At 39.2% G+C, this 19,097-nt stretch overlaps 1 protein-coding gene across 5 annotated transcripts in view; it reads left to right on the top strand.

Annotated features, from left to right (window-relative positions):
- Positions 1–12,067, top strand: part of LOC124718808 (bifunctional purine biosynthesis protein ATIC) — a 101,560-nt gene extending 89,493 nt beyond the window's left edge. For all 5 annotated transcript variants that reach the window (XM_047244424.1, XM_047244425.1, XM_047244422.1 and 2 more), the window contains exon 11: positions 10,209–12,067. In XM_047244424.1, the coding sequence (XP_047100380.1) occupies positions 10,209–10,328 (120 nt within the window). In that variant the 3' untranslated portion in view covers positions 10,329–12,067. The remainder of the gene's footprint in view (positions 1–10,208) is intronic.
- Positions 12,068–19,097: the final 7,030 nt, after the last annotated feature.

The following is a 19,097-nucleotide window of genomic DNA, read 5'->3' as shown; positions in this document are numbered from 1 at the left end:
TTGGTGTATTTGCATTCATTTAGCTGATATGGTGCTTATTTTAGTGCAACTGATCTCCAAGCATTTGAGAGACGCTTAAAAAAAAAAATACTTTTTTAGTACTCGCCTGCCGCCGGTTCATTGTTGAAATGATGGCTCATTGAAATGGTGGTTTTCTGTCTAGGTGGAATGTCCCAGTTTAATTTTATGAATGAATAGTTGTTGAAATGTTTGCTTCCAGATATTTATGTCCTTGATCGTACATTGTCCATTAATTTTCGTATTATTGCATATTATTGTCTAGGCAAAACAAATGTAATTATTAGGGTGATGAATAAATACACATGTAATGTCATATGACCAAGAGCATAAGAGCAGTTTGTAGATTTAAAGATGAAAAATAATGTACTAAACAGCATAGAATGAGTAACCAATTGGAAGAAGTGTGTACTACTGACTTCGTAGAACAACTGCTTGTGACTTGCCCTCTAGCACTGCTACTTTGCATGTTTTTCAGCACAAACTGTTTATAAAGATATAAACATAAACTGCAATTTGTAATGTATACAACAAAAATAGAAACCTATGTGTCATTATGTAGTACAAATTATATTAGCTTTCAAACTTTATGCTTTGATCTACTTTTAATTAGATCTGACATGAAATTATCAGGATGACTATTTTTCTGGCATTTTTCACATTTTAGAATTTAACACACACAATACTCTTCTGAAAAAGTGTTGCGTATACACCTATTAAAGTGTCATCAGATTCTCAAATAGAGAAAGTGGTATCGAAAGATTCATTTCATGCAGTGAGCACAAATCTCGATATGTTTCATACTTCAGGCAAAACAGTGACCTTTAGGGATTAATGTACAGGTGAGCCACCAGACGTCAGTTATTGTTTACCTTACTGCTAGTTTCACTCTACAAATGAGAGCATCTTCAGGTATTTGACAAAGGAAAACTTAATTGAGAAAGCTAATAAGTTTAGAGTCGGATCTGGTGCAAATACATACATCAGGGAGGTGAAATATATACTTTTGGAACTATTAGTTCCTTCTTTGGGGAAGACAGAAGTGTAGGATGGGTAAGGTTAAGAAAGAAAAGTAACTCACACTGTGACCAGGATAAGAGTGAGCCATCTGTGTTCTGCTGATGTAAATTTTGATACCAAATGCAGATAAAGTTCAACAATTAGTGGAAGAATTTGATAGAGCATATTTCAAAGAAAGCATTGTCATGAGACTAATGCCATGTACAATCAACACATTTAAAGAAAATTAGCACATAGCGGCAGTGAAGTGAAAGAACCAGTAGATGGATTTTTGTATTCAGGGCAGATGAGGATGACTTGATGTATGGAAAAAGAGATAAGCATGGAATGGAAGTGACTGTAGTGCTTTTGATAAAATGAATAGTGTTTTCAGAATTATGTTTATGGTCTGCGTGAAAATGAAAACTTGCAATTGGTGTATATTGAAATTTGTCTTTCAGCAGTGACATGTGCTGTGCTCCATCACACTATAATGTGACCATGTTCTTTCACACATAATTTAGGGGTGAGGTAAACAACTCACTAAATAGTAGAAGTGCTGCATTGTCAACAGGCATTGCCCCCCCCCCCCCCCCCCCCCACACACACACACACACCATTGCTACATGGTCAGTAGCAACATTCCCTTTCATAATATTGTTACATTCCATCCTGGATTTTCCACTGTTAGATCTAATTTCTCATATCTTATCTTCGTGGCCCTTACGCGCGATATTTGTTGACAGTAGAATCTTTCGGCAGTCAGCTTCAAATGCTGGTTTTCTAAATTTTCTCAGTAGTATTTCTCGAAAAGAATGTCCTCTTCCCTCCAGGGACTTTCATTTGAGTTCCCGAAGCATGTCCGTAACAAGTTTTGTTCAAACCTGCTGGTAACAAATCTAGCAGCCCGCTATTTAATCCCTACTTTCAATCCGATCTGGTATGGATCCCAAACACTCATGCAGTACTCAAGAATAAGTCACACCAGCGTCTTATATGCGGTTTCCTTTACAGATGAACCACTCTTTCCTAAAATTCTCCCAATAAACCGAAGTTGAACATTTGCCTTCTCTTCCCCAGTTTCCAGATGCTTGTTTCACCTCATATCACATTGCAGTGCTACACCCAGATATTTAAACGACTTGACTGTGTCAAGCAGGACACTGGTAATACTGTATCAGAACATTACAGGTTTGTTCTTCCTACTCATCTGCCTTAACTTACATTTTTCCATATTTAGTTCTAGCTGCCATTCATCACAACAACTGGAAATTTTGTATAAGTAGTGTTGTATCTTCTTACAATCACTAAACTTCGACACATAATTGTACACTACGGCATCATCAGCAAACGACCATAGACTGCTGCAGACCCTGTCTGCCAAATTGTTTATGTATATAGAGAACAGCAGTCAAGTAACACTTCCCTGGGGCACTCCTGACGATACCTTTGTCTCTGATGGACACACACTGTTGAGGACAACATACTGGGTTCTATTATTTAAAAAGTCTTTGACTGTGAACTTATTCCATATGCTCGTAGCTTCATTAACAGCTTGCAATGGGGGCACTGTGCCAAATGCTGTTCAGAAATATAGAAATATGGAATCTGCCTGTTGCCCTTCATCCATAGTTTTCAGTATGTCGTGAGAAAAGGACAAGCTGAGTTTCGCATGAGTGATGCTTTCTAAAACCGTGCTGATTCATGGACATAAGTTTCTTAGCCTCAAGAAAGTTTATTATAGTCAGACTGAGAATGTGTTCAAGGATTCTGCAGCAAACAGAAGTTAGGGATATTGGTCTATAATTTTGCGGGTCCATTCTTTTACCTTTCTTATGTGTTGAAGTCACCTGCTCTTTTTTTCAGTCACTTGGTACTTTGTGTTGAGTGAGAGGTACACTATAAATGCAAGCTAGGTAAGGGGCCAATGCTGTAGAGTATTGTGTTTAAAATTACACTGGAATTCCATCCGGACCAAGTGATTTATTTCTTTTCAAATCTTTCAGTGGCATTTTGATGACATACTGCTTTGACGCCATGTCAGATTCGATGTTTTCATGTCTTTTCTACTAGAGTACAATTACTTACCACTCATTCTTACTTGAAAAACAAAACTGTTTACTGTAAATCACAAATAAACTATCAGAAGTCATCACTGCCCAAAAAAATAAAGATTCGAAGTGAAAGAATTGTCATATGCTGAGCTAACGTATTATTGTTTTCAAATGCTTCTAACTATACCCTGACACTACAGGGGGTACCGAGATGGGGCAGGTGGGCTGTTTCGGGTTATCTGAGGTGCTAGAGGAGCAGCTTGGAATTTCATAGAACCTGAAGAGAGAAATGGGACATTATGTGAAATTATTTATGGGATGTTAAAATAAATATAGGTTGAAAATTTCCTGATGAAGATTGATGGCTTATTGTAAATGTTGGCTAATGACTGAGATGTTGCATAAAATATCTTGAATAGAGTGGCCTCCTCCATAACAGTTCAGCACAGATTTAGAAAACACCGATGATGCAGAATCTGACTCGGATCGAGAAAATCAGGTGAATACAGTATTTCTTATTTCCAAAAAGCATTAGACTCTCTACCAAGCCAGTTTCATTAATAAAAGTGTGATTTCATGGGTATCAAACAAAATTTGTGACTGGGTTGAGGATATCTTGGTTGGCAGGACACAGCAAGTTATCTCAGATGGAGAGTCATCAACAGAATGAGAAGTAACTTCAGCCAATGCCCCAGGGAAGTGTGTTATGGCCTGTGCTGTTCATATTGTACATCAGTGACCCTGCAGATGGTATTAATAGCAACCGCAGGTTTTTTTGCAAATGACACAGTTATCTATAATGAACTGTTTGTCTGCACGAGTATCTGGACGATCTTGATAAGATTTTGAAGTGGTGCAAAGGTTAGCATCTTGCTGTAAAAGGACAGAAATGTAAAACTGTACACTTAACGAAACAGAAAAATGCAGTATCTGACAACTATAATCCCCCGAGTCACTGTCAGAATCGGACGGTCGTACAAATACCTGGGTGTAACAGTTTGTCGAGATTTGAAATGAAATGATACTGTAGGCTCAGTTGTAGGGAAACAAGGTCACAGACTGCAGTTCAGTGGTAGAATACTGGGGAATTCCAGTCAGTAAACAAAGGAGACTGTATACAAAATCTCTCGTACGATTAATCCTAGAATATTACTCGAGTGTGTGGGACACACACTAAATAGGACTAACAGAGGCTATTGCATGCACACAGAGAAGGGCAGCATGACTGGCCATAAGCTCACCCGACAAAAAAATTGGTCACCCTTAGAGAAATAGTTTCGAGCAACAGTTAATACAATATATTTCCTCCCCTGGACTTAATAACGACTTGACTCAATAAGGAAGTGAGTGCGCAAGGATGTGCAGGTATGCCATGTATAGGTTAATCCACTTGCTGAGATTTGATCTCGCAGTCGCACCAAACTGTGAGGATGTTGATGTCTGAGTTTTACCCACTGTTTCGATGTGTCCCACAGATTTTCTAAGAGGTTAGAGTTGTGTGATTTTGCAGGCCAGTCAAGGCGTAATATGATAGGGAATGTTCAGAAAACCAATCACATATTCTCCCAGCCCAATGAACTTTGTTTTTGTGATCTATAGGTGCCTGTGTGAGCAATGGCCTCCTGTGTGATGATGGACTCAAAATGTTCGTCCTGTGCAGTTCCTCTCACTGTGTTGTCTCGTTAATCTTTGGGGGTGGTCCTTTCTTCATGCCTGCAGCAATTCCTGTCAGGTTTGGAAGCAGTTTTAATTCACAAGCCCTGAAACGTGTTTCCTGTCTCTCTGTCAGGTTTCTGACCACAATTCAGTGTTGTGCATTGTGGCTGTGTGTGTTACACCGCTTCTTGTACACACATTGGACAGTCCACTGCGAAGCACCAACAAATGCAGCGACGTTACACACAGTGTGGTCATGGTCACGACCAAATGTGATTGCCCTGCTTTGCCACTTAGTCATGTCCTTACATTTACTCGTGTTTGCTGGTGCCTTATGTTCACTTAGGGGCAGCATGTGCATGTTGAGCATGTAACTCGATTACTGTGCCATCTGTAAAGGCATAACGATTCATTTGTGCATGCCCAGTGAGATGACTAGTTCGTTTGTCTGGTGAGCTTACGTTTGTTTGGCTCACAGGAGAGACTCGCAGGAATTTTTAAAAGCTTGAATTGGTGTTCTCTTGAAGACAGATGCATACTGCGAGCCCGGGAGCCTATTTACAAAACTTTGATAATTCTTATTCATCTACAGGATTACTTGGCAGTTGACAGGTGAGTGCCTAGCATAGGGTTTATCGACCCACCTTTGAGCTTCTTCTCTACCGTTTCACTCTTGAACAGCACACGAGAAAAATTGACACTTAAATCTTTCCATGTAAGCTCTGATTTCTCTTATTTTACTACAATGATCATTTATCCCTATATGGATGGGCACCAGCAAAATATTTTCACACTGTATGTAGAAAGTTAGTGATTAAAATTTTGCAGTGAAAAATTCCTTTGTTTTAATGATTGTATCATATCCATGTTATAAATACAAAATCAAATGGGGGTAATGCAGGAGTCGGTTTAATAATGAATAAAAAAATAGGAGTGCGGGTAAGCTACTACAAACAGTATAGTGAACGCCTTGTTGTGGCCAAGATAGACACAAAGCCCACACCTACTACAGTAGTACAAGTTTATATGCCAACTAGCTCTGCAGATGACGAAGAAATTGAAGAAAAGTATGATGAAATAAAAGAAATTATTCAGATAGTGAAGGGAGATGAAAATTTAATAGTCACGGGTGACTGGAATTCGGTAGTAGGGAAAGGGAGAGAAGGAAACGTAGTAGGTGGATATGGATTGGGGCTAAGAAATGAAAGAGGAAGCCGCCTGGTAGAATTTTGCACAGAGCACAACGTAATCATAGCTAACACTTGGTTCAAGAATCATTAAAGAAGGTTGTATACATGGAAGAACACTGGAAATACTAGAAGGTATCAGATAGATTAAATAATGGTAAGACAGAGATTTAGGAACCAGGTGTTAAATTGTAAGACATTTCCAGGGGCAGATGTGGACTCTGACCACAACCTATTGGTTATGAACTGTAGATTAAAACTGAAGAAACTGCAAAAAGGTGGGAATTTAAGGAGATGGGAACCGGATAAACTGACTAAACCAGACGTTGTACAGAGTTTCAGGGAGAGTATAAGGGAACAATTGACAGGAATGGGGGAAAGAAATACAGTAGAAGAAGAATGGGTAGCTTTGAGGGATGAAGTACTGAAGGCAGCAGAGGATCAAGTAGGTAAAAGGACCAGGGCTAATAGAAATCCTTGGGTAACAGAAGAAATATTGAATTTAATTGATGAAAGGAGAAAATATAAAAATGCAGTAAATGAAGCAGGCAAAAAGGAATACAAACGTCTCAAAAATGAGATCGACAGGAAGTGCAAAATGGCTAAGCAGGGTTGGCTAGAGGACAAATGTAAGGATGAACAGGCTTATCTCACTAGGGTTAAGATAGATACTGTCTTCAGGAAAATTGAAGAGACCTTTGAAGAAAAGAGAACGACTTGTATGAATATCAAGAGCTCAGATGGAAACCCAGTTCTAAGCAAAGAAGGGAAAGCAGAAAGGTGGAAGGAGTATATAGAGGGTCTATACTGCGTGAAGAGTTTGACAGAGCACTGAAAGACCTGAGTCAAAACAAGGCACATTCCGTTAGAACTACTGACGGCCTCAGGAGAGCAAGTCCTGACAAAATTCTACCATCTGGTGAGCAAGATGTATGAGACAGGCGAAATACCGCCAGACTTCAAGAATAATATAATAATTCCAATCCCAAAGAAAGCAGGTGTTGACAGATGTGAAAATTACCGAACTATCAGCTTAATAAGTCACAGCTGCAAAATACTAACACGAATTCTTTACAGACGAATGGAAAAACTAGTAGAAGCCAACCTCGGGGAAGATCAGTTTGGATTCGGTAGAAACACTGGAACACGTGAGGCAATACTGACCTTACGACTTATCTTAGAAGAAAGATTAAGGAAAGGCAAACCTATGTTTCTAGCATTTGTAGACTTAGAGAAAGCTTTTGACACTGTTGACTGGAATACTCTCTTTCAAATTCTGAAGGTGGCAGGACTAAAATATAGGGAGCGAAAGGCTATTTACAATTTGTACAGAAACCAGATGGCAGTTATAAGAGTCATGGGGGGACAAAAGGGAAGCAGTGGTTGGGAAGGAAGTGAAACAGGGTTGTAGCCTCTCCCCGATGTTATTCAGTCTGTATATTGAGCAAGCAGTGAAGGAAACAAAAGAAAAATTTGGAGTAGGTATTAAAATCCATGGAGAAGAAATAAAAACTTTGAGGTTCGCCGATGACATTGTAATTCTGTCAGAGACAGCAAAGGACTTGGAAGAGCAGTTGAACAGAATGGATAGTGTCTTGAAAGGCGGATATAAGATGAACATCAACAAAAGCAGTAAGAGGATAATGGAATGTAGTTGAATTAAATCGGGTGATTAGGAAATGAGACACTTAAAGTAGTAAATGAGTTTTGTTGTTTGGGGAGCAAAATAACTGATGATGGTCGAAGTGGAGAGGATATAAAATGTAGATTGGCAATGGCAAGGAAAGCATTTCTGTAGAAGAGAATTTCGTTAACATCGAGTATAGATTTAAGTGTCAGGAAGTAGTTTCTGAAAGTATTTGTATGGAGCGTAGCCATGTATGGAAGTGAAACATGGATGATAACTAGTTTGGAGAAGAAGAGAATAGAAGGTTTCGAAATGTGGTGCTACAGAAGAATGCTGTAGATCAGATGGGTAGATCACATAACTAATGAGCAGGTATTAAATAAAATTGGGGAGAAAAGGAGTTTGTGGCACAACTTGACTAGAAGAAGGGATCGATTGGTAGGACATGTTCTGAGGCATCAAGGGATCACCAATTTAGTATTGGAGGGCAGCGTGGAGGGTAAAAATCATAGAGGGAGACCAAGAGATGAATTACTAAGCAGATTCAGAAGGATGTAGGCTGCAGTCAGTACTGGGAGATGAAGAAGCTTCACAGGATAGAGTAGCGTGGAGAGCTGCATCAAACCAGTCTCAGGACTGAAAACCACAACAACAACATTGGCTGTTTGTCAGTAAATCATTTCCTTAAGGGTAACTCATGATGTTTGAGCACAGTATATCTTCCAAAATCCTACTGCAAATTGATGTTAGTTAAATGGATCTGTAATTCAGCAGTTTGCACTACTTCCTTTCTTGGGTGTTGATGTGATTTGTACAACTTTCCAGTGCCGATCTTTCACTAAGCAAGCATTTCTTTATGATTGCGAAGCATGGAGCTATTGTATCAGCATGCTGTGCAATGAACCTGACTGGTATACACTCTGGACTGGAGGGCTTACCTTTATTATGTATTTTAAGTTGCTTCACTACACCACAGATACTTACTTGTAAGTTACTCATGTTGGCCGTTGTTCTTGATTCGAATTCTGGATTATTTACTTAGTCTTCTTTTGTGATGGAATTTTGGGAAACTGTGTTTAGTAATTCTGTTGTAGCGGCACTGTCATCAATAACGTCACCATTGTTATCGCACAATGAAGGTATTGATTTCGTCTTTCCGCTGGTGTGCTTTACATATAACCAGAATGCCTTTGGGTTTTCTGCCATGTTTCAAGATATTGTTGTTGAAACTGTTAGAAGCATCCTTCATTGAAGTTTGTGCTAATTTTTGAGCTTCTGTAAAACTATATGTTCTTTTAAATTTGGCATGCTTTTTTCATTGCTTCTACGGAAGTGTTCTTTTTCGTGTACCATGGGGATTCAATACCATCTCTTATTAATTCATTTGGTATACATCTCTCAGTTGCCTTTGATACTATTTCTTTGAATTTAAACCACATCTGGTCTGTGCTTATGTAGTCGGAATGGAAGGAATGGAGACTCTCTCTTAGGAATGTGTCAAGCAAATTTTTATCTGATTCTTTAAGTAGATGCATTTTGGATTTATTTTTGGTGGGATTAGATGTTACAGTATTTAGTCGGCCTACAACAACCTTGTGGTCACTGATCCGTGCATCTGTCATGATGCTCCCTATTTGACGAGGATTACTGGTTGCTAAGAGGTCAAGTGTGTTTTCACAACCATCTACATTTCAAATGGGTTCCTAAACTAATTGTCCAAAATAATTTTCTGAGAAAGCATTCAGTACCATTTCAAACGACATTTTATACTTACCACTGAATTCAAACATGTATTTTCACCAACATATCGAGGGTACTTTGAAGTTGCCAGCAACTATAATTACATGAATGGGGTACCCATTTGAAATAAGGCTCAGGTTTTTTTCTGAACTGTTCAGCAACTGTATCATGTGAGTTGGGGGATTGGTAAAAGGAACCAATTATTAAGTTGCTCAGGTTGCCAAGTGTAACCTCTATCCATAACAACTCACAGGAACTGCTTGCTTCAATTTCACTCTTAAGGTAAAATACTGACAGCAATAAAAACTCCACTACCAACTGTATTTAATGTATCCTTTCTAAACACATTTAAATCCTTTGTAAAAGTTTTGGCTGTATTTATTTCCAGCTTTAGCCACTTTGCATACCTGTGATTGAGATTAAGTGCTTCCTGTTAGCACTTGGAGCTCTGGTTCTTTCCTGACACCGCTGTGACAGTTTAAATTACAACATTGATCGCTGCTGCACCTACCCTCTTCTTGTGCTCACCCTGCACTCTTTGAAACGGAAGCCCTTTCAGCACTTTCTGTAGAACTTCTAGCCTAAACATGTATAAGTGAAGGCTCTGGAGAGATTCTTCAGTCCCAATGTATCGCTCCTGTAGGGGCTGTAGAGGTGTAATTAGACTAATTAGAGGATGTGTGGAAGTATTTAATCAGTCACTCTACCTGCGCTGCATACCAGATTGTAACAGGAAGAAACCCCCATGTCTGATACTGTGATAAGTGTCCTGTGCCATGAACTTTAGTGTCTTGCAATGTATGTGGATCAAATATACTACCTAAATAGATCTGACCATTTTTAAAATCATGCAGAATCATTGTTACTTAGCACAGGTTAAAATAAAACTTTTCCTGTTGGTTTAAATTAATTTTATTTCTGTTTCAGAGTGGAGTGGAATACATTGTCAGCCCAGCAGGATCTGCAAATGATGCTGAAGTCATCAAAGCATGTGATGAGCGCAAAATCACTCTTGTACACACCAACTTGCGTTTGTTCCACCACTAAACTGCTGTTATCTGAACTTTATAATCAAACTGAGTATCAGCATGTAAACAGTAGACACATGCAAAAGTTAGTCTCGCACGCTTGATAGTTGTAATATGATCCACTGTCACAACTACCTTTTCCCCGTGAATTGTCATCTCATTGTTTTTTAAATGTGGTCACTAAAGCAGTTTGTTCCTTCTGCTTGTTAGTTTTTACAACATGAAATGTGCACTTTTGCAGAAATCTTCTAGCACAGGCTACGAGCTTAGATCCTTCACTGTAATGTCATAAAAACCAGACTTCCTTGCACAAACAGTTAGGTCCAACACACAACTTGACTGTGTGTCAACAGCTTTCCGTCCACTGCTACACATCGACCATAACAGGCCTTATGGATCCTATAGAGGAACATTGTAGGTGCCCATCTGCCTTGGAACTATCCATACACTTATATTAAGCATGATGGCCCACAATGCTATTAGTTTCGACAACTTACCACATGCAAACTTGAGGTGTTCTGTACCAGTAAGGATGCAATATTTAGAATTATTGCATCCATATTGTTAACAGAGCACCTGAAGTTTGAATACGATAGGTATTCAACACTACTAGCATAGTAGCCCATTGGGCCTAATACTGGTGTATAGGTAGTTCTAATGTCTGCAGAAGGCAGATGGGTACCTACAGTGAAGGACGTAAGTTCGTAGCTTGCGCTAAAGGCTTTTCATGTGGTAAAAACTAACAAGCAAAAGGAACAAGGCACTTTAGTTATTACACTTACAACAGAAATAGTGAAATGACAATTCAGGGCAAAAAGGCATAGAACACTTACTGAAATTTTGACTATCATCAATAATGTGTCTGCAACCATAAGTGGATAGGGAATAATTTTGTTGTGATCAACAACATACACCTGGAAAAATTAATTTTCAAGTTAGTACAGAAAATAAACATTTGAGTAGTTTGTTACATTTACACTATCAAAAATTGAAACACTTAATTGCAAGATAGTTACGCTGAAACTGAAAGAACTGGCGAAATGAAAAAAAAAAAAGAGATATGTCCTCTCTTAAACAACATAATTTATTATTCCTGAGTTCCAGTAGTAATCTACACTGCTTACATATTACCAAAGCAGACAGTGACATTTTTATCAATGATTTTAAAATCTAAAGCCAGATGCTGCTAGCAGACCGAAAAGGTGCTGGAACTTGCAAGGAACAAAGCGTCACTGAGCTGCCACTATAGCAAATACACTGCCAAACCTTTTACCTGTTCTGATGTTGGAATTTATACCACACCGCTTCTGTTTAGTGTAGTGCTTAGCTTCTGTTTAGTCTTCAACAGTTGCTAATATGTCATACGAAAACATTCCATGACATCCAAGAACAAAAATGGTGTATGTAGACCTTAGTACATATTAGATCTGAGTTAATGTATACAATGAATTGAAGGTACATTCCTAGCTGAATCATGCCTGCAGAAATAGAATCTCTTGTTTTAAAACTGTTTGTGATGCAGCATGTGCAATTTGCTCATTTTTGTAAGACTGTTAATGTTCTCATTTCTGCTATGTTTGTTGCGGTCAGTATATGGCTTTGTAGATACTGAGGTGTTTGATTAGAAGTTTCCTGTATTCTGTGCCATTTTTATACTCGTATGAAATTTTTATAATTATGAGGATATTTTTCAAAAACATAATGCAGCTTTTTTACTGTATGGATATTTTTGTACTAAAGCATTTACTCATTGTTAAAGTCTGTAGTGTTTTGATGTTAACTATTGTCTGGAAAAGCATCCTGAAAATTAATATTGTAATGTTAGTTTTTTTATTGAAAATATATAGTTTGATATGAATGGCAATAGTTGTGCTTGGTTTAATTCATATGAATTATCTATTGAGGTAGCTATAGTATAATTAGATACTTAAAAAAGTCTACCCACAAAGAGGCAGCAGGAAAACACACATAAAGGGTATCACAGTTTGCAAGCATTCGAAGTCAGTGGCTTCTGGCAGAAGCGTTGAAGGGGAAGGAAGAATGGTGAAGGAAAAGGATTGGTGAGGTTTAGGAAAAGGGGTAGTGTTTGGAAAGATCGCCCAGAACCCAGGGTCAGGTGAGACTTACCAGATAGGGTGAGATGGAAAGAGTGAATGTTGGGGAATGCACTGGATGAGATTTGAAACCTGCGAGCTTGAAGATGGAAGATAGGGTAATACAGAAGACAGTGATTACTGCTGGAATATCATGCATGAGTTAATAAGAGCAAAAAGCTAAGTGCATTGTGTGTGATATAGGTTGGAAAGGGAATTGAAGAAAGAAATTGTTACTGTGAAGAAATGCTGAGACATACGAAATTGAGGCCAGATAGGTGGTGAGAACCGAGGACATGTTGTAGTGTCAGTTCTGAGAAACTGGTGTCCGGGAGAAGGGTCCAGATTGCATGTGTGGTGAAACAGACACCAAGATCTTGACTGTCATGTTGTAGAGCATGCTCTGCAATTGGGTGTTATGTGTGGCCAGTATACACCTTCTGTCTGTGCTCATTCATCCTAACTGATAACTTGGTGGTAGTCGTGCTGATGGAAAAGATCGAACGTTGTTCACACTACAGCTGTGTTGTTTCACAAGTGGCTCTCCCTTTGACAGTATATGTTTTGCCAGTTACAGGGCTGGTATAGTTTGTGATGATAGGATGCATGGGGCAAGTCTTGCAGTGGGGATGGTTACAGTGGTAGGAGCCATAGGGTAGGGAGATGGGTGCAGGAGCAGCGTGGGGTCTGACAAGGATTTAAGAATTTTTAACGTTGTGCAGCCCTGTCAGCAACTGTGATAATTGAGCATGTAACACACAAGCCTCAGTTGCAAATAGAGACCAAACTTTACCCAGGTTTCAGCCAAAATAATTTGGCCTTTTTCAAAGCGAGTGACTCTAAACTGCTGCATGCCAAAGTTTGGCTATGTCAAGTATAAAACTGTAGCACCGTAGTAACTAGTCATAATGTATTTGCAGCTGAGGCTGGTGTGTTAAATGTTCTGACAAGGACACTGCGGAGATTTGGAGAGTGACAAAAAGCTATTCTAGGTGTGGGAGTCGAAATCCCATGACAGAATGGATGTTGTTTAAGAGCATGATTTTAGGAAGTTGTAGCCTTGTCAAGGTAGCTTATTAATACATTCAAGACCTGGATAAAACTGAGTGACAAGATGTGTACTCCTGAGTTGTTTTTTGGAGGGATCAGCAGTACCAGTATCGGCTGTGATGGTCTGGAATGTCTGCTTTTGAACTAGGCTGATGGGGTAATTATGTCCAGTGAATGCTGAAGTGAGAATGGTGCTGTACTGCTTAAAGAGTCTGTCTGAACAAAAACATTTGCCTCAAGTGTCGAGGCCATATGGTACGGAATGTTTGACATGGAAAGGATGGCAACTATCAAAATGTAAGTACTGTTGTTCGTTAGTTACTTTTATGTGAACAGAAGTGTGTAGCTGATCTTTGTTGATGGTGAGATCAACATCAAGGAAAGTGGCATAATGCGAAATTTAATTGGGAGAATCTGTTTAGAGATATCAGGAATTTTAACAGGTCAGCCTCACAAGGAGTCCATATGGCAAGCATGTCATCAACTTACTAAACCAAACCGGGGCTGATGGCTTAGGGATCCCAGGAAAGCCCCGTCCAAAACAACCTGTAAAACTTTGGCATAGGAAGGAACCATCGTGGTTCCCATGGCTCTACCTCTGATCTGTTTATATGTTTGGCCCTCAAAGATGTAGTAGTTGTTGGTAAGTATAATATTAGTTAAGGTGAGCAAGAGGGATATCGTAGGTTTGGGGTGGGCACTGACTGAGGAAGTGTTCAGCAGCAGGGAGACCATGTATGTGGGGGATGTCGGTGTAGAGGGAGCTGGCAGTGGTCACAAGCAGGGGGTGTGGTGGGAGTAGGATGTTCAGATTTCAGACGATTTAGGAAATGATTAGTGTCTGTGATAGAGAGTATTCCAATCAACATTGTCAAAAGCTTTCTCTAAGTTTACAAATGCTAGAAACGTAGGTTTGCCTTTCCTTAATCTTTCTTCTAAGATAAGTTGTAGGGTCAGCATTGCCTCACGTGTTCCAACATTTCTACGGAATCCAAACTGATCTTCCCAGAGGTCGGCTTCTACTGGTTTTTCCATTCGTCTGTAAAGAATTCGTGTTAGTATTTTGCAGCTGTGACTTATTAAACTGATAGTTCGGTAATTTTCACATCTGTAAACACCTCCTTTCTTTGGTATTGGAATTATTATATTTTTCTTGAAGTCTGAGGGAATTTCGCCTGTCTTAGGTCTTTCAGTGCTCTGTCAAACTCTTCACGCAGTATCATATCTTCTATTTCATCTTCATCTACGTCCTCTTCCATTTCCATAATATTGTCCTCAAGAACATTGCCCCTGTATAGACCCTCTATATACTCCTTCCATCTTTCTGCTTTCCCTTCTTTGCTTAGAACTGGGTTTCCGTCTGAGCTCTTTATATTCATGTAAGTGGTTCTCTTTTCTCCGAAGGTCTCTAATTTTTCTGTAGGCAGTATCTATCTCACCCCTCATGAGATAAGCCTCTACATCCTTACATTTGTCCTCTGGCCCTCCCTGCTTAGCCATTTAGCACTTCCTGTCGATCTCATTTTTGAGACGTTTGTATTCCTTTTTGCCTGCTTCACTTGCTGCATTTTTGTATTTTCTCCTTTCATCAATTAAATTCAGTGCATCTTCTGTTACCCAAGGATTTCTACTAGCCCTCATCTTTTTACCTACTTGATCCTCTGCCGCCTTCACTACTTCATCCCTCAGAGCTACCCATTCTTCTTCTACTGTATTTATTTGCCCCATTCCTGTCAATTGTTCCCTTATGCTCTCCCTGAAACTCTATACATCCTCCAGTTTAGTCAGTTAATCCAGGTCCCATCTCCTTAAATTCCCACCTTTTTGCAGTTTCTTCAGTTTTAATCTACAGTTCATAACCAATAGGTTGTGGTCAGAGTCCACATCTGCCCCTGGAAATGTCTTACAATTTAAAACCTGGTTCCTAAATCTCTGTCTTACCATTATATAATCTATCTGATACCTTTTAGTATCTCCAGGGCTCTTCCATGTATACAACCATCTTTCATGATTCTTGAACCAAGTGTTAGCTATGATTAAGTTATGCTCTGTGCAAAATTCTACCAGGCGGCTTCCTCTTTCATTTCTTAGCCCCAATCCATATTCACCAACTACTTCGCCACAGGTTGATTTAATCAGTGCAATAATATCATTGAGCTGCTCAGCCAGCTTCAGTGGCAGATTTAAAAAAAAAAAAAGTTGAACACTGACAGTGAATGGCTTCAGGTAGCAAAATTACGTAGGTACTGGTTTTTTTTGTCCTCCTCCTACTTCTAAATATTTCTTATGGCAAGTACGTCGAATTTGAATGTACGTACTGGCACAACATTCTGTCTCATAATTTTATATTTTTTTAAACTGGTTTTTAATTTTGACAAACTTACAAGGAATATGTTGTGCACTATGGAGAGAGATCTACTGTTCACATTTAGTGATGGGATCAAAAGTTTTAAAAATCACGAATGTGATTGCTGTTCTCAGTATACTAAGCATCCACTATCCATTAATCTGTAATACGTGGAGCATACGTTATGTAAGGCGGAAACCTTGGAACTGGTGCAGGAAGAAGTCTTGATGCGGTATCCGATTCACATATTTATCCATGAGTTGATATAAATAGACCCTATCTGCTGTACTAACTTAGTATGGTAGAGTGTTATTCACATCCAGCTAAGTACTTTAGTTAGAATCTTAAATGAAAGGGAGAACTTGAAATGTTCACTCTTAATTTTAATTCTCACAAAACGACAAGATAGTACTCGAGCTTATACACAGGCACTAACAATAAACCATCCTTGTACCGTGCACCACTGACAAAATGCTCAGGAGTGGAGTCGAGGTGGAACGCATGAAAATGGTAGAAATGTACCACAAAATACACTGAAAAGTGACTATGGTGTCAAATGTTATTGGCTAGTCCACAACTGGCCAATAACAATCACCTTTGGATTTCCTTTAGTTATTATAAATAGTTTCCAAAGGGTGTACTGTATTTTTGTTGTTAGTTCAGCTGAAAGTTTTAGATAGTGGCTAATATGAGCTACATTTGTTTTCAAATATTGCCTCAATAAGTCAGTCTGCACTGAACATTAGTATGTTATCTTGATACCCTATTAATAGCATTTGTTGATAAGATAATGTCACAGAGATCTAAATTTAGAACAGTGACTATTGTAAGTGTACTCTGGACTGTGAATTTTTATAAACATCACGAAGTGATCCTTTCACAACTCTAGCAAAATTTTATTTCATGTTGATACCTTTAAACACTGAACAACCACAATGAAAGAGGAAGAAAAATAAAATGTGCTTGGGAACTCTTGTTTATCAGCATCCTCCACATACAACATCTGCCATCCAGATACCACCATTGTGATCCAAACTGGCCCGCAGCTCCTCCTCAAAATCTCAGGCCCCTCACAAGGACTAACACCTCAATCCATAGAAGTTCTTATTGCACCCAAACCATGCACCCCCACCTTTTACCTCCTTTCTAAAATACACAAACCTAGTCACCCTGGCTGCCCCATAGTTGCTGGCTTCAAAGCACCCACTGAAGGTATATCTGCCTTAGTTGATCAACACCTGCAACCCACAGTACAAAGACTGGTATGATACTGCGTGAAGAGTTTGACAGAGCACTGAAAGACCTAAGTCGAAACAACGCCCTGGGAGTGGACAACATTCCATTAGAACTACTGACGGCCTTGGGAGAGCCAGTCCTGACAAAACTCTACCATCTGGTGAGCAAGATGTATGAGACAGGCGAAATTCCCTCAGACTTCAAGAAAAATATAATAATTCCAATACCAAAGACAGCAGGTGTTGACAGATGTGAAAATTACCGAACTATCAGTTTAATAAGTCACAGCTGCAAAATATTAACGCGAATTCTTTACAGACGAATGGAAAAACCAGTAGAAGCCGACCTCTGGGAAGATCAGTTTGGATTCCGTAGAAATGTTGGAACACGTGAGGCAATGCTGACCCTACAACTTACCTTATAAGAAAGATTAAGGAAAGGCAAACCTACGTTTCTAGCATTTGTAAACTTAGAGAAAGCTTTTGACAATGTTGATTGGAATACTCTCTATCACAGACACCAAGACGACAACAACAACAACAATTTGTTCACATAGTCTGTTGATCCTTTTGTGCATATGAGATACTGATATGTAATGATTCTAGTGATATGTAAATGTAAATAACATAGAACACGTAATGGGTGAAAGTACAGTTAATTTATAAAAACATTTGCAGGATGAATAAAAACATAGAACTGGGACCAAAACCGGATCAGAATGGTAAAAGACATTCAAGGATTAGCATATCTTACAAAACAATAACAAGCAAACAGCAAAGTAAAAAATAGCAGCATAGTTTCCTGTATTGTTTGCTGGAGTGAGGGAAAGGTGATGTGGACATATCCTGGGTAACTGTTGGCTGTATGAGATACCTTCAATCACATCCCTTGAACAGTGCTGTGTTCGCAAGTATAGTGCATTGCCTCTTGTAGTTTTTGACAGAATTGTACCTGGACACTGACATGTAACGACATGTACTGTATTTCATTAGTCAAGTGACGTTTTTCCAGGCAAGTGTATATTGCTGTACCCTCAGTAATGTCTTTTTTTCCCTGTGACATACGCTGAGAACAGGTATGTGAATGGGGCATTACCTTCTGTGCCCACAGGGAGAAGATTGTTCTGAAAGATACAGTTACTCACCAGTTATTGTTGCCTCACACTGAACGGTAGAGAAGTTGTTGCACTGTTACCCATTTGCGCACTGTTAGAATCTGTGGCAATTGATTGCTGCCTGTAAAAGTTTTCTCTCTCAGTGGCAGTTTGCTCTGAATTGAGGTACCAGTGATGCACACTCGGTATAGTGGTGTATAAAAGGCCCAGTGCTTCCTCGACTATGGGTACCGTGTGTTAAGTACCTACGACCTGGCTACAATTGAATGGCTGATATTGTAGGTGTCATCTATACTACATTCCACCGACACACTGACACCAGTAAGAGTTACAATGACAAAACTGGCAAGAGATGCACACTCTGTAGAGCTCAGCAGCTGTGTCCTGTTCAGTTTCTCCCGGCAGTAAATAGTAGGCATTACAACAACAATGTACTAATTGTATCACCCAGCAAAGCAAATTATGTGCCTGGCATTGGAGGGAACATACAGGGTCACATGACTGAATTGCTATTGCACAGTGCGAACATGTTACATGTTGCTAACAAAAATAAATTTACTGATGATAAGAAGGAGAAAGCAGCGACAGATTAGACCGCAAAGGTGATGGAACTTGGAAGGAAAGTGTTAAAGCTAAGTTAGTTAATGGTGTGTAAATACGAAGTTTTTACTCCAAAGAAAGTGCCACTAAGTCAGCTCAATGTATTACGTCGGTGTGAAAGTTCGTCAAGTTTTTGTTTTGCATGTTGGTATTCCAGTTGCTATAGGTTTATTTATCAATTTTAATTTTTATTTGTAGTTCACTGTTACTATTTGAGTTTACCTATTGTCGTGTTGTCATATGGAGATAGCCAGAGGAGCTGTGGGTGCTATAAAATCGTGTGCCATATGGAGAAATCGGAACATCTCCCACATATTCTCCTATTGGAGCTCACTACAAAGCTGAGAG

The sequence above is a fragment of the Schistocerca piceifrons genome, chromosome 10 (assembly GCF_021461385.2).
Source record: "Schistocerca piceifrons isolate TAMUIC-IGC-003096 chromosome 10, iqSchPice1.1, whole genome shotgun sequence".
Lineage (NCBI taxonomy): Eukaryota > Metazoa > Arthropoda > Insecta > Orthoptera > Acrididae > Schistocerca > Schistocerca piceifrons.
This window is presented reverse-complemented; position numbering and strand designations above follow the sequence as displayed.